Source organism: Lissotriton helveticus, chromosome 2_1 (genome assembly GCF_964261635.1).
Source record: "Lissotriton helveticus chromosome 2_1, aLisHel1.1, whole genome shotgun sequence".
NCBI lineage: Eukaryota > Metazoa > Chordata > Amphibia > Caudata > Salamandridae > Lissotriton > Lissotriton helveticus.
Window position 1 is genome coordinate 7416452 of NC_136059.1, and position 20780 is coordinate 7437231.

The 20780-nt window shown below is 48.6% G+C and overlaps 1 protein-coding gene across 1 annotated transcript in view; it reads left to right on the forward strand.

Annotated features, from left to right (window-relative positions):
• Window positions 1-20780, forward strand: part of LOC144819163 (uncharacterized) — a 517380-nt gene that overhangs the window by 453390 nt on the left and 43210 nt on the right. The window contains exon 11 of the mRNA XM_078677135.1: window positions 16176-16392. Within this exon, the coding sequence (XP_078533261.1) occupies window positions 16176-16392 (217 nt within the window). The remainder of the gene's footprint in view (window positions 1-16175; window positions 16393-20780) is intronic.

Consider the following 20780-nt stretch of genomic DNA (forward strand, 5'->3'; position numbering starts at 1 on the left):
ACCAGACTGCACTACGACTCAAACACTCTCCACGCACTCAACACCGGACAAGACCACCCCTGCTACCGGGCCAGCCCAAAGCACACCCAAGGGCCCTTCGCCTGCCGGAACTGCAGATTCACCAGCATCCAGCCCACCAGACCACCAACCAGAGAACCCAACCATCTCCGCTGCATCCTCCTCAACACCCGCTCCGCTCGCAAGCACGCCATAGAACTCTGGGACCTCCTAGACTCCACCGCCCCGACGTCGCCTTCTTGACGGAGACCTGGCTGAATGCCACCTCAGCACCAGACATCACCTTAGCCATCCCACAGGGCTACAAGATCTCCCGCAGAGACCGCACAAACGGAGCTGAAGGGGGAATCGCCATCATCCACAAGGACACCCTCAGAGTCTCGACCAACACAGACGACACCCTCACCACTGCCGAACACATGCACTTCCATATCCACACCAATCCCAACACGACCATCCGAGGAACACTCGTCTACAGACCACCCGGACCAAGACCACAGTTCAGCGACACCATCGCCGACCTCGTCAGCACCCACGCCCTCGCTTCCACGGACTACATCCTCCTCCGGGACCTGAACTTCCACCTCGAGAATAACAACAACACCAACTCCATCGCCCTGATAGATATCCTCGCCAACCTCGGACTCAAACAGCTCGTGACGACACCCACCCACGCCGCCGGACACACGCTGGACCCCATCTTCTCCACAAGCCCCCACGCCTCCTTCAACCACATCACCGAACCCCACTGGACCAACCACAGATGCGTCCACTTCACCTTCAGGAAGCCCACAACACACCACCGCACCCAACAGCTACCACGCCGCTGCTGGGGCAAGGTCACCAAGGACCAACTGACTACCACCCTTGCCTTGAGACCACCCGCCGACCCCACCGACCCCGACACCGCCGCAACCAACCTCAAATAGCGGATCAATGACTGCGCCAACACCCTCGCCCCTCTCAAGACCTCCTTAACCAACCACACCAACAAGAAAGCCGCCTGGTTCACCGAAGACCTCCGGATCTCCAAGCGCACCTGTCGCAAGCTGGAGAAGAAATGGCTCCACGACCGAACACCAGACAGCCACACAGCCCACAAGAGCACCACCCGCGAACACCACCAACTCATCAGGACCACCAAGAGGACCACCTTCAAGGACCGCCTTGACAACAACGCACACAACTCCAAGGAGCTCTTTAGCATCGTGAAAGAACTCTCCAACCCCAGCTCCAACACCAACCACATACCACCATCACAAGACTTGTGCGACTCCCTGGCCACCTTCTTTCACCGCAAGATCACCGACATCCACGACAGCTTCATCTCCGAGACCCCCGCGCCCACCACTGAGTTTACCACCCCCGCGACCACCACCCGCACCAGCCGCCTGACCCCCTGGTCCAACGTCAGCGACGAAGACACCATCAAAACCATGAAATCCATCCACTCCGGATCCCCATCTGACCCCTGCCCTCACCACGTCTTCAACAAAGCCAGCACAACCATCGCGCCCCACCTCCGGAAAACTATCAACAGCTCCTTTGAGACAGCAATCTTCCCGGAAAGCTGGAAGCACACCGAGATCAACGCCCTTCTGAAGAAACCCAAGGCGGACCCCAAGGACTTCAAGAACTTCCGACCCATCTCCCTGATCCCCTTCCCGGCGAAAGTAACAGAGAAGATTGTCAACAAACAGCTAACCCGCTACCTCGAAGACAACAACATCTTGGACCCTTCCCAATCTGGTTTTCGCAGCAACCACAGCACCGAGACCGCCCTCATCACCGCCACTGACGACATCAGGATCCTAATGGACTAAGGAGAAACAGCTGCCCTCATCCTCCTGGACCTATCAGCAGCCTTTGACACAGTCTGCCACCGCACCCTATCAGCACGCCTCCATGACGCCGGAATTCAAGAGAAGGCCCTGGCCTGGACTACATCCTTTCTCTCCGGCAGAACCCAGAGTGTTCACCTCCCACCCTTTCGCTCAAAAACCACCGAGATTATCTGCGGCGTCCCAAAGGGATCTTCCCTCAGCCCGACCCTCTTCAATATCTACATGGCACCGCTCGCCCACGTCGCACGCCAACATAACCTCAACATCATCTCCTATGCCGACGACACCCAGCTGATCATATCCCTCACCGAAGACCCCCACACCGCCAAAGCCAACCTCCACAGAGGAATGAAGGCCGTAGCCGACTGGATGAAGGACAGCAGACTGAAGCTGAATTCAGACAAGATGGAGGTCCTCATTTTTGGACCCACCCCATCAGCCTGGGACGACTCGTGGTGGCCCACATCGCTTGGCACAGCCCCGGAATCCACAGACCACGCACGCAACCTGGGGGTCATCCTTGACTCCACCCTCTCCATGACCAGGAAAGTCAACGCAGTCTCTGCATCCTGCTTCAACACCCTCCGAATGCTCCACAGGATCTTCAAGTGGATCCCTTCCGACACGAGAAGAACCGTCACCCAGGCCCTTGTCACCAGCAGACTCGACTACGGGAACGCCCTCTACTCAGGAACAACTAAGAAAGCTCCTGAGACGACTACAACAAATCCAGAACGCCTTGGCATGTCTGATCCTCGACGTCCCCCGACCTAGCCATATCACACCCCACCTGAGAGGCCTACACTGGCTCCCCGTCAACATAAGGATCACCTTCAAACTCCTCATCCACGCACACAAGGCACTGCACAACACCGGACCTACATACCTCAACAACCGTCTCAGCTTCCACATCCCCACCCCTAACCTCCGCTCAGCCAACCTCGCCCTCGCCACAGTTCCTCGCATCCAAAAAACCACCGTCGGCGGCAGATCCTTCTCCTACCTCACCGCCAAGACCTGTAAAGCTCTCCCTATCAGCCTACAACAGACTCAGGACCTGCTGGCCTTCAGAAGACTTCTCAAGACCTGGCTCTTCGATCAGTAGGGGACTCCCCCACACCCCCCCAGCGCCTTGAGACCCTCACGGGTATGTAGCGTGCTTTAGAAATGCATTGATTGATTGATTGATTGATTGATCCCCACAACACAGGCCCCCTTGCACCATTGTGCAAAAGTGCCTGCGTTGCTGCAGGCAGCCCATTGTGCGCCGGCGCAGGGGAAAAGGACAGGAATGCGCCGTATCTTATAGATACGGCGCATTCCTGCCCTTTTCATTTACTGTAGGGAAGCGCAGCAGGAAGGCCTGATGCGCTTCTCTACGGCAAAACCTCATAAATGAGGCCCACAGTTCCCAGTGCTGAGGGCAGAAGAACTTGAAGTCTTTGCTGTTCCTGAGACTTTTTGAACAGGGTGCAAGCTCTATCTCAAGCCCTTGGAGAAACTCACAAGAATACATTGCAGAAAGTCCAGTTTAGTCCTGTCACTGCCTGATGACAGAAGCAGCCACTGCAGGCAAATAAAGGAAAGCACACAGCAAAGTGGTAGTTCCCCCTCGCAGCTTCTCCAGCTCTTCTTCTTGGCAGTCGTCATGGTCCAAAAGAGTTCTAAATTTCAGGGGTTTGGGTCCTACTATTTATAGCCCAAAATCCTTTGTCCTCTCAGGCAGAGAGTTTCTGTGCCCAGCAAGAACCAGTTCTGTCCTCTCTGGTGTAGGTTCCTGGCAAGAGGTGGAGACGGCATTGTCAGAGGCTGACCAGGCCCATTCAGGTGAAAGGACATCTCCTCCCCCTACTTTAAATTCTGCCCAGGTCTATTCAGCCCTTTCCTGACCCACATAGGGTCAGGAAAGGGCTGAATAGACCTGGGCAGAAGCTGGGGAGGAGCTGGGGAGGAGCCCCTGCTCCTCCCCAGGTCCTGTTGTCCCAAAACCAGACAGTCACTCCTCAAAACCAGCAGAGGCCTACCGGATGGCTGAGCTAGAAAATACCTACTTTCTAAAAGCAGTATTTTCAAACACAGAAAATCACCTTTACTAAAAGATGCATCTTTAGATTCTGAGTTCAGGCATACTAAACGTTATGGGCCCGATTCACAAAAGTAAGTTACGACAAAATCCTAAACGTACTACTTTTGGTATTCACAGAAGGTATTCAGTAGTCTTAAATTATGATTTTGTCCTAAATTAGGATGTTGTCTTAAATTAGGATTTTGTCTTAAATTAGGATTTTGTCTTATGTTAAATTTAAGACAAAAGAAAAATTCAAAATTTAAGACAAAATCCTAATTTAAGACAAAATCCTAATTTAAGACAACATCCTAATTTAGGACAAAATCCTAACTTAAGACAAAATCATAATTTAGGACAAAATCCTAATTTAAGACAAAATTCTAATTTAGGACAAAATCCTAATTTAGGACACAATCCTAATTTAAGACAAAATCCTTATTTAAGACTAATAAATGCCTTCTGTGAATACCAAAAGTAGTAAGTTTAGGATTTTGTCATAAGTTAGTTGTGTGGATCGGCCCCTATTTCTCTACCTAGTTCAGAGGGCCAGTTTGGTTTATAAGATGTTATAAAGAAACTCCCCATTCTGTCTTATGGGGAACAGGTAGCCTTGCAATAGTGAAAAACGAAATTGTCAGTAATTCACTATCAGGACATGCGACATACACCAGGGTATGTCCTAACTTTTAAATATACTCCACCCTGCCCACAGGTGTACCCTGGGCCTACCTCAGGGGCGACTGACATGTAAGAAAAGGGAAGGTTAGGGCCTGGAAAGTGGGTACACTTTTCAGAGTCGACATGGCAGTCCAAGACTGCACAAAGGCTCTGCAATGGCAGACCTGAGACACACGTTTACAGGCTGCTTCTGTGGGTGGCACAATCCAGTGCTGCAGCCCACTAGCAACATTTGATTTACAGGCCCTAGCACACCGAGTGCACTTTACTAGGGACTGACAAACAAATCACATATGCCAATCATGGAAACACCAATCCATAACACAATTTACAATGGGAGCACTTGCACTTTGACACTGATCAGCAGTGAGAAAAGTGTGCAGAGACACTAAGCCAGCAAAAACAGAGTCAAAACCGGGAGGTCAGAAAGCAAAAACTCAGGGGAAACACGCCAAAAGATGCCATGTGTAACAGGAATTCATTGCCATTGCCGCCAGACAACCAGCTTAGCAAGTATAAAAGAGAACGCCTGACCTGCCAAGTCCTAGAACATGAGCGGATACACAAGAGAACAGAGGTCCTCAGGGTCTGGAGGAATCTTGAGGCAGCCCAAGCCCAACTGGCGGGGATAGACACAGACAGGGCTGAACACCCAGCACTTTGGTTTCGACACCAGTTTTAAGTAGGCGTCTACCATTGTGGCCATCGCTTATGTAACCGGCTGCGTATTAAGCGTCAAGAGATGGGAGTTCAAAAGATAACAGACACTGAGGTACAGGAATAGACCGACAATCCACACATCATAAAATCCTTTCACGATTACTGCCAGACTCTCTACTCAGCACAGGACCTCTACCCTGAGGCTGTAACAACATACCTCAAAGACACCGCTACCACCACCTTGACGACTGACAAGGCATCCGAGCTAGACCAACCGTTCTGAGTCCAATAAGTGATCTCTAGCATAGTCCGCCAAAAAACGTCCAGATCTCCAGGTGCAGACGGGTTCCTGGCCTCCTTTTATAAGGCCTTCTGCCAAACTTTAGCGCCTCTTCTCACCAGACTGTTTAACGCGACTGGGGATTCAGTCTTGCTTCCCCTTCTATGCTCAGGGCATCAATCGTGGTAATCCCTAAGATTGGAAAGGGCAAACCCCACTGCTCTTCATACAGACCCATTTTGCTACTGAACATGAACCTTAAGCTTTTTAAAGGCATCTTAGCCGTCCATCTAAACCCTCTACTCAGGGGCCTTATTGACCTGGATCAGGCCAGATTTGTGCCCCAACGACAGTGCAGTGAAAACACTAGAAGAATCCTCCACCTTATAGACAAATCTCAGAGAGGATGCTCCTGTCCGTCGATTCTGAGAAAGCATTCAGCAGGGTCCATTGGCTGTACCTAGTGGGCACCCTAGCTCATTTGAAAATGCAGAACTGTTTGACCAGGTGGCAGGAGAACTAGGCAGGCTGACCACTATCATCCCTGATATTCGCCTTTTCATGGAGCCCATGGCTCATAGAGTTCAAACTGTCCCTTAGATAAAGAGGATCACATTTGGAGGAGAGCAACACATTAAAAGCTTATACGCTAATGACTTTATGGTATCTTTGCAAGAGCCCTCCACCTCACGCCTGTCGTATAGTCTTACTTGCGGCAGGCAGTAATCACTCAGGACGCTGGTGAAGTTATAGAGGTAATTCTTTATTTAGCTTTTCTGAGCAGTCCGTCAGGGCACGTCTGTCCTCGTCCTCTTCCTACAGCACACTGTCCTTTCCTGTCCCGAGACAGGAAGTGGTGTCCGGTGACCTGGTCACCACCCTGTGACCCACAGGGTCCTAGTGTCCACTGTCTATAGTCTGTCGTGGTCATCACATCTCCCCCTTTGTCACAACAAATGCAAGTACTTTCCCCATGCACACATCTTGGCGATATTGTCCACACAGAGCAAAAGGGAGAGAGAGAGAGAGAGAGAGAGAGAGCGAGAGAGAGAGAGAGAGAGAGAGAGAGAGAGAGAGAGAGAGAGAGAGAGAGAGTCTCTATATTTCCTCTATCAGTCTCTTTGTCTTTTTGCACTCCCTTCTTGGTCTTTGTTCTCCGCTCTGTTCTGGCCCTCCATCTTCTTCTTTGTATGTTGTCACCTCTCCGTTTGTTCCTTGCTCTCTTTCCTCCACTTCCGGGGTTGTTATCGCTCTTTCTCCTTCTTCCATTTTGAACTCCTTGAAGTGGGAGCTGTTTCTTGTTATCTTCCGACGGTCTGAGACCGCGGTCACCATTGAACCATTTACTCCAGTCACTACCAGCGGATCTTTTGAAAAAGGGCTGTCTGATTTTCTTTGCTGGTTTTGCTTCACTATCACTAAGTCTCCTTCTTTTAATTGGTGTTCAGCTGCATGTCTCTTTTTGTCAGCATATTCTTTCATTTTCTTTTTTTCCTTGTCGTCTTTTTCTGCGATCTCTTGTCTGTTGGTGTCTGCCATGGCTTCTCTCTGTGGTAGCCTTGTTTTGCTTTTTCTTCCCAACACCAGTTCTGCTGGACATTTGCCCGTGGTGCTGTGAGGGGTGTTCCTATAGTCTCGTAGTACCTGGCACAGCGCTTGTCCAATCGAGATCTGTGTCAATTTTGCTCGCTGGATTGCTTTTTTGATGGTCCCCATGAATCGTTCTGCCATTCCATTTGCTTGTGGCCACAGTGGAGTTATTTTCCTGTGTTTGATCCCCAAGTAGTCCATGAACCTGCGGAATTCTTCTCCTGAGAATGGGGGACCATTGTCAGTTTTCAGTATTTCTGGCGAGCCCCAGGCAGCAAATATGCCATCCAGCACTGGTAAGGTGGCATTTGCCGATGTCGATGACACTTCCCTCACTACTGGGAATCTTGAAAATTCGTCAATGACTACCAGCAGGTACTTTCCAGTCTCCAGTGGTCCATAGAAGTCTGCCGCTAGTTCAGTCCAAACAGCTACTGGTAGTTCTGACATCCTCAGCGGGGTGGGTTTACTGGAGGATCCAGTTACTTGACATGTGTGGCATTGTGACACTTCTTCCTCCACCATGCTGTCTAGTCCTGGGAACCACACTCTTTCTCTCAACATCTTCTTTGTCGCTACTATTCCTCTGTGTGATTCATGTGCTATCTTGATTGTTCTCTTCCTTAGTCGATGTGGTATTACAATCCTTGAACCTCTCATCAGGACTCCATTCTCTGTCTCCGACAGTTCTTTGCCTATCTTTTTGAACGCCAACAGCTCTTCTTTGTCAACCCCTTCTTCTGTGACGGTGTTGCTGTTGATGTGTCTCCATCTCTGTAGCCTCACTATCGTTCCTATTGTCTTCATTGTCGGATCCCTTTTTGTCTCTCGCTCCAGTTCCTTGCTTGTTATTGACGCTGGAGTGTTTTGTTTCACGATGAAGTTCAGGTATTCCTCCGCCATTGTGGTACCACCATTTCGATACGGGAGCGGGTGTCGCGACATGTAGTCGGCTGGGTTTTGGTCTTTGCCTGGCTTGTGTATTATTTTGAAATTATAGTCCATCAGCCTTATTCCCCACCTCTCTATTCTTGGTGGTATTTTCGCTTTTGGGTTGCCATAGATAGTCACTAGCGCTTGATGGTCTGTCACTATTGTGAACGGTTTTCCATATACGAACATGTGGTAGTGCTCACATGCCCATACTACCGCCAAGCTCTCTTTCTCTGGACATCGGACAGGCTTTTGCTTCCGTATGCTACTACTTGTCTAGGCGAATCTTTCCCAGGTTGGTGTTGTGCTAGAATTGCGCCCAGGCCTACCGGGCTGGCGTCTACTGTTAGTTCTGTGCATAGATTCGGGTCGAAGTATGCTAAGTGGTCCACTGCCGTCACTGACGCTCTTATTTCTTCAAACGCTTTTGTGCATTCTGCGGTCCATTCGAATGGGTGTCCTTGTTTTGTCAGTTCTCTCAATGGTGTGCTCACCGTTGCGAAGTCTTTTATGTACCTCGCGCAGTAACTGGCGAGGCCAAGGAATGAGCGCACGTCGGCAACGTCCTTTGGTTCACTCGTTTTCTCGAGCGTGTCTATCTTGCTCCGGTCTGGCCTCATCCCTTTCCTTGAGAATATGTGCCCGAAAAACACTAGTTCTTCTCTCCCCAGCTCGCATTTCTTCTCGTTTACTGTCAGGCCCACCTCTACTAGCCGTGAGCAGACTTCCCTCAGTGCCGTGTCATGTTCTCCATCTGACTTCCCAAAGACCAGAATGTCATCGCTGTAATTTAGACTGTTTGTTATCGGTCTTATTATCTGCCGGATCGTTTCTTGGAATATTTCTGCTGCTGAGGATATTCCAAAGCTCAGCCTTTTGTAGCGAAACAGTCCGAGGTGCGTTGAGAATGTAGTTATGTATCTGGATTGTTCATCTAGCTCCAATTGATGATACCCTTTGCACAGGTCTAGTTTGGAAAATGTTCTCATCCCTGTCAGACAGCTTATCATGTCGTCCAGATGTGGCCCTGGGTCCCTTCCCCTTCGATGGCTGTGTTTGGTACTCTCATGTCCACACAGATTCTTATCTGCTTACTGTCTTTCTTTGGTACAGCCACTATTGGGGACACCCATGGCGTTGGTCCTTCTGCGGGCTCAATGATGTCCTGTGCCAGTAAGGCCTTGATTTCCTCCTCCACTTGAGGTTGTAGGTGAATTGGTACCCTTCAGTGGTTCTGTGCAACTGGCCTGACAGCCTCATTTATGTGTAATGTTATTTGTTTTCCTTTTAGCTTCCCTAGTCCTTCCGTTAGTTTCGGGAATTCCTGTAGTATGTTCTCTTTTTCCGACATGTGATACATCATTTTCAGTAGTCCCATTACTTTTGCCGTTACATTGCTTATTAGACACGGCGCTGGAATGTCTCCTCGTAACACATGTATTTCTTCTACAACCGTCGTGCCTTTGTGCGTCATGGTATCCGTGAATTTTCCCATGTTGGTTACAGGATTTTGTGCGCCCCATGTAAATACTCTTACGCTTGATGGTTGTAGTGGCGGCTTCTTCTTCATCTTGTCATATTCTGTGGCACACATGATGTTGCACGTGGCTCCGCTGTCTAGTACAAATTGTGTTTTATGGGGCCCTACTTCAATTGTCACCCAATCCGTTTTCTTTATTGATTTCCTGTCTAGTAGCCTGATGTATTCCTCTTCATGTCCTTCACCTGTGGTCATGAGATATAGGCGTTCCACTTTCCTTGTTGTTTCTTCCTCTTCTTCTCCTGATTCCCTCGACGAGCTCCTCTCCGTCGCTTCCATGTGCCGTACATGTTTTGTTGTTGTTGTTCGTGGCTTTCCTGGCCTGCCACGTTCACCTTTGAATTGTCCACCTTGGCACATGGTAGCAAAGTGGTTGCTTCTGTTGCATTTTCTGCACGTTTGACCAAATGCTGGGCATGGTCCTCTGTGAGGGAACTCCAGGCCGCACCTGTAGCATTGGGAGCTTTGTTTCTTCGCCACCTGCTCCTTGTGTCCTCCTTTCCAGTTCCCTTTCCTGCCGGTGTCAGCCATTCTATGTATTTGTTCTCCCTTTCTGTCCATCTGTTTCGCTTGTATCATCGCTCTTGCTTCTGCCCTTGCAAGATCCAGAATTTTCTCTACAGTGGTCGGTTCTTTTAGTAGTCTTGTGCGAAATTCCGTTTCCCGGCATGCTTCTATCAGTTTGAGACGAAGTGCCTGTTCGTTGTCGTATTGTTCAAATGCGCAATGTGCTACTAGCTTCCTCAGCCTCGTTGCGAAGTCATCCATTGACTCTTCTGGTTGCTGATATGCCATGTGAAAAGAATATCTCTCAAAGTCGACGTTTCTTTGCGGGTCGAACTTGGCCGTCAGACACTTTTTTAGCTTCTCATAGGTTTCTAGTTCACTCTGCGGCAGTGTTATGAGGAGGTCATCTACCTCATCTCCCACTAGATTTAAGAATAGATCTAGTTGTTTTTCCTTCACCACGTCAGTTGCCTTCATGTATCGTTCAAATTTCATGATCCACTTTTCCCACCGGATGCCCACTTGTGGCTCCGATACAACGAAAGGCACTGGTACGCGGTACTGTGCCCTCTGTGATTTTGTGTCTGGCATTTTCTTCAAACTCTTTTCTTTCTAGTTCCTTTATTTCTTTCTTATATTTTCTTATATTGTGGTGACAATATTGTCCCTTTTTCTGTCTTTCTGCTGCACAGGACACAATCTTTAGCCTTTGTTTCCTATCCTTTGGCTTTGCCTGTGCTTTGTTTCTTCTTTTTCCTTGCAATCAGCGTTTTTTCTTATTTTTGATATTTTCCTGACTTTAAGATGGCCGCCCGATTTTCCTGCTCGCTGATTGGCCCTCGCGCCTGACCCCAAGATGGCCGCCGAGACTCTCGCGAGACTTCTAAGCCAATCCGAGCGCTGCCTGACTTCAAAATGGCCGCCGCGCTTGTATCTCGTTTCTATTGGCTCTCACGCCTGTTCCCAATATGGCCGCCGAGACTCTCGCGAGAGCTCGCGCTGGCCTTTCAGCCCTTCGAATTTCCGCGCTCTTGCTACTGGCCCTTACCGGCTGTTGTTGCTTCTTTCCTTTGCGGCGGTCGGGGTGGGCTCCCACGTCGCTGCTTCTTTCTGGACGGCGCTTCACTCTTCCCTCTTCCTTTTCGCCGCACCGCGATCCAGGGTGGGCTCCTGGTTTCAAATCGCGATTCCTGCACGCAGGGATCGGATCCTTCGTCGCCAGATGTCGTATAGTCTTACTTGCGGCAGGCAGTAATCACTCAGGACGCTGGTGAAGTTATAGAGGTAATTCTTTATTTAGCTTTTCTGAGCAGTCCGTCAGGGCACGTCTGTCCTCGTCCTCTTCCTATAGCACACTGTCCTTTCCTGTCCCGAGACAGGAAGTGGTGTCCGGTGACCTGGTCACCACCCTGTGACCCACAGGGTCCTAGTGTCCACTGTCTATAGTCTGTCGTGGTCATCACAACGCCCATCCTTCTTAGGCGAGCTGGGGGACGTTGGCCTGGCAGCTAGCTTCAAGATAAACATCCACAAATCACAGGCCCTTAACATGCCTCTCCAGTCACACATGATAGACGCCCTACGGCGAGCTCTGCCCCTCCAATGGGCCCTGACATCTATTCCTTACTTACGCCTCCAAATTACCCCCACAACTGCGTACACAATAGCCCTCAACTGACAGACCTAGTCTCAACAGATTAAATCTGGCCTAAGCCAGTGGCGGCCATACTCGTTATCCAGGCTAGGGCGAATTTCAGCAATTAAAATGACAATTCTTCCTCAGGTCTTGTCCCCTTTTAGGTGCTCCCTGCTGTACCGCCCTCTGGGACACTGAGGTCCCTCCAGCAGGAGCTGAAGAGGGTTGATTGGGGGGACAGCTAACCCCGCCTATGTAGACATCTTAGTTACAGATCTCCATTTGAAGGCGGCATGGGACTCCAACAGCTCCTTCTTTATTACCAAGCTTCCCAACTTAGGGTCTTTTTGGAATGGTTGAGCGAAAAATCAGAGTCGCGCTGGCTGTTCATGGATAGGGCACTGGTGAGACAGGCCTTATGGAGTGTCCCCTTTCTCACCAAGTGAGCACGGCCAAAAACTTTTATCTCTCTCCTATCACTAATGCATCACTTTCCATTTTAGATGGACTAGTTGTGAGGGAGACCTAACATCCCTCCCCTCTCCGTTAACACCTTTAGTTAAGAATCCAGACTTTAGCCCAGGCCTACATGATCCCACATTTCATATCTGGAATCAGGAAGGCTGTAGCTCTGTCGGCCTCCTGTTCAATCTGGAGGTTCCGGTCCCTTTCGAGTCCCTACGTACAACATTCACACTTCTGGAGTTGGAACGTTGTCAGTCCACCCAGATTTGACACTGAGCAATGCACCCTTCTGTCCGCACTGGAGCTGAGCGGCACCCCTCTAAGAAATCTCACAAGCATCTGGTTTCAGAATTATATCGACTGACATTCTGGAGGCTCCCAAATCCAAGAGGCAAACACGCTGTGAGCCAGAAGTAGGTAGAGTGCTCAGGCAGAAAGAGTGGGGGGGGATATTTATTAGCCAAACTGACACACTGCCCATGAGATTGCAAGCATTGAAACAGCCATGAAAATTGTTACCTACTGGTATTACACACCCCACCGATTGCATAACTACAATCTGTCCAGGCACCTAGAGTGCTGGTGTCAATGCGGGTCCCCTGGTACCCTACTACACATTGTGTGGGAATGTCCAAAACTCACGGCCTACTGACCCTGTGAAGTGAATCTACATTTGGACTTTGAATCTTTTCTGGAAGTCAGGATCCTTTCAGATGGGTAAACCAGCAAGTTGAGTCCGACCGTCTGTTCAAAGTCGGCGGTGGTCTGATGGTAGCTTTTGATCCTTTCGGCAAAAAGTTCAGAAATTGTTCCTAAGTGTCCTGTCTTGCAATTTCTAACACCAGACAAGGATCCAGGACCTTTTGGGCACCACTTAGGTTAGGAATCAATCTCCCAGAAACCACCAGCAGGTCTAGGGCAAATCCAGTTGGAACTGGTCAACTGCGCTAAGCAGAAATGTGGGCTTCTGGCAGCATTTGTGCTCCTGGAGCTGAACTAGCCATTGCTATTCACACTTCTATCCTGAGTGCAATTTGGGAGCAGTTCCATAACTCAGCGGTTTTCTTCAGGGGTTCAACAGCAAGGGAAGTCCTTCTTCTGTCTTCCGATAGTTCTAGAGAGGTTCTGGAGTGGGTACTAAATGTGTCACAATTATGCAAATCATGCAATCTTGCAAAGTGCTTGTTTTCAGGTTGAGAAACTCCTTGACACAGCTCAGATGGTCATCCTGTGAGGACGAAAAATCTCTTCCAACACCCAAGCCTTCTGTCATCTATGTGGGAGCGATGCACCTCCCACCGCAGAGGAGTTGACACTGAACACTGGCAGAAATGCACATTTTGCTTAGACAGGAAATTGCCAACTTTCTAAAAGTGCCATTTCCAAAAAAGGAATGTTAAATCGGGCTTCATCATTAGATAGAATTGTCATCACTACTAGTTTGGATTAGCTATTCCCTTACTAGAGTTATGCATACAGTGTTATAATGCACCACAGGGATCTTCTACGTGCCAATGTGAAAAATGACCTTGTACATTTCTCACTGCCAGGACATTTAAAACCAAGGGTCTGGTTTAGATCATGACGGATCGGTTACTCAATCACTAGGGTGACGGATATCCAGTCCTCCAAAATACAAATCCATTATATTCCATGGAAGTTATATGTGGGAGGACAGGATATCCGTCACGTGTGACGGAGTAACCCATCTGCCGAGATCTAAATTTGGCCCTAAGACCCCAACCTACTTTTTAAATGCCAAGTGCCATGTGCTGCAGGCGTTCAAACCTACTTTAGGAGCGACTTATAAATATTTAAGGTTTCAACCTGGCGAAAGGTGAATATTAACCTGGCTTTCCAGAGGGTAATAGCACAGTACTAGGGAACTCTAGGTAGGTTAAATGTGTACGTTAGGATTTTCAACCACTTTGATGAGTCTTAAGAATCTGAGCACATGTACCAGAGCTTGGTGAGCAATGCTCTACTGGACAGGGTCCAACACCAACAGCATCCGTCCCAAACAATTGGGGTGATCATGTCAAAAGAGACTTTTTCCTACACTCTTAAGCTCTCCTGGATCCTCTGCCAGCAAGATGCTGTTGATACACATGTTTATCTTAAATATTCCTCTCCCAAAGATGTCTCTACCAGTGATTCAAGGCTTGAGGATTTTTGTGGTATTTAGATAAAAAAATTGAAAACACAAATATCATAGGACAAAATTGTGTTTAGAAAAAAATTGAGAACAAAAATATTGCAAACATAAGTTTCTATAGGTAAGCAAAGTTTTACACTGTATATATGTCCCATGATGATATACATTTATATATAAAATTTAAGGAACGTAGATGTGGAGTTAAGAATAGTAAATCTGTACTTACCTATTTGCACTTACCTTCTCAGTATTTTGGTCCTCGATAGATTTGACACAATATTCCACCCACACAATTTTTCTGTTTTTTAAAAATTCTGTCAGTGATCCTTTTTTCCTCATTAAAACTCAATCCCTCAACAGCTAAGTTTCTCCTCATTTCATCCTCATCTTTGACTTAAACAGTTGAATCCAAGATTCATGCAGAGCACTTAGTAGTAAACCTACTACAACTGACACTGCAACTTACGTTTACTCCCTCCTTATTGGCTGTAGCATATTTACCAGTGCTTGTTCCTCGTCTCCTTCTCTTATCAATTTCCAGTAGCTGAAATATAGTTAACATCCACTTTGGTGAAACAATTTTTTCATAAAATGTTGCCTCTTTCTGCTTTTCAAATTGCAGCAGATTGATATAGCTCAGAGAGATTTGAATCACAGGATGTTGCACAGCCGAGACTTGAACTTCCACATCCTCTCCACTCCCATGATACTTGCCAGGGAGCTCTTTCCTTCGTCCTGGACGGTGATTGATAAAAATAACGTATTATTTATTACTTAGGCGAAACCAATGCATTGCCAATGCTTGTTTAACATTCAAATCAGAACACCCAGGAAACTGTGGCAGAGATTACTACATTTTGTGGCAAAAAAGGAAAATTTTGCAGCATGGCATTGCATTTTTGCAGCCTGTACATGAAGTTAAGTGCATGGAGGGACCAGCCAAAGCTGTGAAAAGGTGCTTGCCGGCAGCCAGTGTTTGTTTACAGGATGGCTGGATAAGGGAGCTGAAGTAGCAAAGATGTCCTGCACAAGGCTCACACTTGCTGGCTTGTCCTGATGATGGCCCCAAGCATGTATGGGCAGATTTACAAGCCCTTTGCGCTGCCAGTACGTCACTTTTTGTGACGCACGGGCAGCACATTATGCTGCCCCATATTTACAAGGACAGGAAAAGCCACCCTGTGTGGCTTTTCCTGTCCTTGTAAATACGGCCCCCTTTACACGCAGCACTTTGCGTGGAAGGGCCGTTCCATGGGTGTTGCTGTGGGTGTGTCCACGCAACACCCATGGAAGCAGACACATTTCCAGATTAACGAGGATTCGTAAACCTGGAAATGCTTCAGCTCGCTACGCCACCCTGGTGGCGTAGCGAGGTGCAACGAAGAGAAATGTTTTCATTGCGCCTCGTTGTTTTCCTCTTTCAATGCGTGCTGCATTCCACAGCATGCATTGAAAGAGGAAAATTCCTTTGGTGACTGCTTTTGTGCAGAAAGGTGCCCCTGTGCACCACATGCCACTATAAAGCTTGAAAAATTTGAAAGTGGGCCGCCCAACTCATTGATCTATTTTCAGGTTGATTCATAACACTCCGCTTTATTTTCCTCCCTCTTCTTACAATCTTAGCTCCAAGATCTGGGGGGCCACTGGGACAAAGAAGTAGCCATGTGAGATGTTTCTCTGGTGCATAATCCTACAGTGGCTGCACATGTACATTCATGCAATGTATCCATGCTATGCAGGCATTTGTTTCACACACTGTAGGTTTGTTGTAGAAATGGTCTCATGAATTTATCTTTTCCAGGGATTCAAACAAGACCAACACACTCATCAACCCTGTCACAGAAAAGGAAAGTCTATACAAGGGGCAGTTCAACTTGGTATCGCCTGATGGTTCTGTGATCCCAACCAAGTCTGGAGACAACTCACTGTACCAAGCTCTGGCAATGACCAAAGGGGTCCAGCCGAACCAGGATATCTCAAAGGAGGCGGCGGATTTCAAGCAGAAGGTGTATAAGGAGGTAAGTTAACATTAAAAATAGTTAAAAGGAGAGATGACACTTTGCAGGCTGGGATGACATTTTATGGGCCGCTGAGCACAAGTTAATGCAGAGCACGACATTTCGCATCAATCCTGTCACTGCTACTCGTGTCATTGTGTGAGTGACTCTTTCACGATGCTTTCCCATTCTAAACAATGCTCCCATCTGAGTGGCTGTCTGCGAGGGTGCTGTGAAAAGACTGCCCCTTGCCCTGCTTCCCCCAATTAATTCCTATATGTATCATGTTATTCATTCTGATCTGCATGTGTGAGTGTGACTTGGGTGCCACACTCAGAGCCACATCTCTTCTAATCACTCCTGGCTCACTCCTTCTGATCTTAGTGTGTGAATGAGCCTTGACAGCCACACTCAGAGCCACACTGCTTCTATTTACATCTAGGTACCTACCTACAACAACTTTGCACACCAATCTAACCCCAAAAAAACTTGTTGCTATACCACCCACCACCAACCAAGAAACCCATTGACCAAAGGGACAACCCTCACTAGAAACGTCAGAGCAGCAATCAAGTGGACCATCCATTCAGGGGGCCCAACGGACCCTTGGCCCCATTTCATATATGCAACCTGGGAAGATCACCATTCACCACCACCGAAACACACATCATCAACACCTCCATCACGTCCGCCACTTTCTAGAATGAATGGAAACTTGCAGAAATCACCGCCCTTCTCAAGAAGCCCATAGCCAACCTGCATCCACTGAGGAAATTCTGACCCATCTCCCTGCTCCCTTCTCCAGCCAAAATGATAGAAAAGGCCATCAACAAGCAACTCACAACCCACTTCGACCATCACAATCTTCTAGACAACATTCAGTTAGGAATAAGGATGCAGTAAGAACCACAACACTGACACCACACTCATCGTGGACAATTCGACATTCAATCATCCTGGACTCGACAAACAGCAGTTCTTATCCTGCTTGACCTCTTTACGGCCTTCAGCACTATCCCCCAAAACACCCTCATCAGAAGACTTCACAAGATTGGCATACAAGGATCATCTCTTAAATGGATCTATTCCTTCCTCAATGGAAGAACCCAAAGGGTCAGGCTGCCACCCTTCACATCAGAGACCAAAAGACTTGATATGCAAAGTCCCACAGGGATCATCCATCACCCTTTTCAATATATACATAACACCGCTTGCCAACATCATCCAATCACAAGACATCATGTCATTCCCAACATCAAAGACATTCAACTCATGTTGTCCCTGCTGGACAAGACAATCACCACCAGAGCCAACTTCACCATCTGCATGATCATGGTAGCAGATTGAATGTAGACCAACTGCCTGCAGCTCAACTCCGAGAATACGGAAGTACTGGTCTTTGGCAACAAGGCCTCCCCATGGGACTCCACCTGGTGGCCATCGGAGTTAGGACCAACACTCTCACACCACGTAAGAAATCCAGGGATCATCCTAGACGACAAGCTCAACATGGCGGCTCAAAGTCCGCGCAGTGTGTAACTCCTGCTTCCGCATCCTGTGCATGCTACGAAAGATCTTCAAATAGTTGCCTCAGTATACCAGATGGACTGTCACACTTGTCACCAGCAGGCAGGACTAGGGAAACGCTCTCTATGCCTGAAACTCCACACAGCTCCGATAAAGACTCTTGTTCATTCAGAACACCACTGCAAGACTCATACTGAACCTCTTAAGCCAGACTCATGTAACACTGCACCTCAAGAAACCTCACTGGCTCTCTGTTCACAAGCGCAGCCAATTTAAACTTCTCATGCACACATACAAAGCCCTACACAACTCAGGACCAGAATACCTGAACAGCCACATACACTTTCACCAACCCTCCAGACACCAATGCTCTGCCTCACTCTTACTGCCACACAATTCCCGCATCCATAAAAGCAAAACTGGAGGTTGCTAATTTTCCTACATCACACCCAAGACGTGGAACGACCCCTCCTTAACACATCAAATCCTCCTCCTCACTTCTTGAGTCCTGCAAGAAACTGAAAACATGGCTCTTAGTATGAGCTCCTTGGGGACCACACAACTACATATCTACTCACCTGCCAAACCACCTAGATACCCTTTTGGGTGATTTATGTGCTATACAAACCAATAAAACATAATACAATATGACATAGCTCATTGTGGGAGTGAGCCTTGGTAGCTACACTCAGAGCCACATCACTTATACTCACCACTGGCCCACTCCTTTTGCTCTAACTCGCCATTGGAGTCTCACTCCAAGCCACATCTCTTCTACTCACACCTGGCTCATCCTTCAGGTATTAGTGTGAGCTTTGGCAGTCTCACTAAGAACCACAACTCCTCTACTCACACCTGGATCACTCCTTCTTGTGTCAGTGTGTAAGTGAGTCTTGGGAGCCTCACTCAGACATGCATCTCTTCCAGTCACACCTGCCTCACTCCTTCTGATCTTAGTGTGTGCATGGGCCTGGGAAGCATCACTCAGAGACACATCTCTTCTACTCACTCCTAGTTTACACCTTCGGGTGTTAGTGTGAGCTTTGGCAGTCTGACTCTGAGTCACATTTCTTCTAATCATACCTGGCTCACTCTAGATGAAATTGTGTGAGTGAGTCCTGGAAGCCTCACTCAGAGACGTCTCTCTTCCACTCACATCTTGCTCAATTCCTCCAGTATTAGTGTGTGATCAAGATCTGAGTGGAGATTGGATGCCCTCTCTTCTACTCTACACATTCACTCCTCATTCTGTCACCTGTCACTGTTAGAGGACATCACTGTCAGAATTTATCTGCCACCAACCTATTCTGGAGACACCCTCATCCTCTCTACAGATGCCCCTCCCTCCTCTGGAGATGCCCCCATCTTCCTCTACAGACACCCCTCCCTTCTCTGGAAACACACCAATCCTCTCTACAGGCGTCGCTCCCTCCTCTGGAGACACCCCATCTATCTCTACAAATGCCCCAGACTCCTCGGGAGATGACCCCATCCTCTCAACAGATGAAATGAAATGAAATGAAATGAAATGAAAAAGATATTTATAGAGCGCTCTGTGGCCAAGCGGCTTCCTGGCGCTGAGGAACACATCAATATCTGCCTAACAGGAGCGGGAAAGATTTAGTCCGGGAAAGCCTGAAGAAAGAAAAAAGTTTTGAGAGCTTTCCGAAAGTGAGAAAAAATGGGAATGGAACGAATAGAGAGGGGAAGAGAGTTCCAGATCTGCGGAGCACGCACAGAGAAACGGGTGCCCCCTGTGCGGGACTTACGGAAGCGGGGAACGTGAAGAAGAGAGAGGGAGGAGGAACGGAGGGAGCGGGAAGGAGCATGAGAGGAGATTAGAGAGTTGATGAATAGAGGAGCGGAACGAGCCTACGCCCGAAAGGCCAGGCAGGCAAGTTTGAACTGGGACCTAAACTGAACGGGGAGCCAGTGAAGGGTTTTAAGGGCAGGAGTGATATGGGAGAACTTAGGAAGACGGAGGACAAGACGGGCCGCCTGGTTCTGGATGGCCTGGAGACGACGAGTCTCGTAGGCAGGAATGCCTACATACAGGCCATTGCCATAATCCAGGCGAGATGTAATGAGGGCAGTGATAATAACTTTAAGGGCATCAACAGAAAAAACCCGGGAAATCTTACGGATGAGGCGGAGGGAAAGAAAGCAGGAGGATACAACAGAACTGATGTGCGCGTGCATCGAAAGATCATTGCTGACCTTGATGCCCAAGGTCCGAACAGAGGGAACCGGGGAAGGTGGAGGACCAAAAGAAAGGGGCCAATGGACTGAGGACCAGGGATTAGAGGGGCCACCAGTGAGGACAAGCTCTGTCTTGTCAGGGTTGAGCTTCAAATGATTGAAGCTCATCCACTGGGAGATAAAGACAAGAGTCGACCTAAGCTTGGGAAGAGAGTGAGTGGGGGAAGATAGATCAAAGACGAGCTGGAGGTCGTCAGCGTAGTTATACACCGAGACCCCCAGCTCAAGAAGCGAGGAAATGAGGGGGCGGATATAGAGGTTGAAGAGAAGGGGGGAAAGAGAAGAGCCTTGGGGTACCCCACACGTGACCGGGAGGGGGGGAGCAGAGAAGGTAGAGAGGTGGACTGCCTGTGATCGTCCCTGCAGAAAGGACGCGATCCAAGAGAGGGCAACGCCCCGGATGCCCGCTGCGCTGACACGGTCAAGAAGAATAGCATGATCAACCGTGTCAAACGCAGCGGACAGATCCAAGAGGACTAAGGCCTGAGGAAGGTTGCCATCGGCCTTGCCCTTCAGTTCGTCAAGGACCGCAAGGACCACGCCCTCAGTGGAGTGGCCCGGTCGAAAGCCAGCCTGGTGGGAGGCCAAGATGTTGTTCTCCTCGATGTAGGATGAGAGACAAG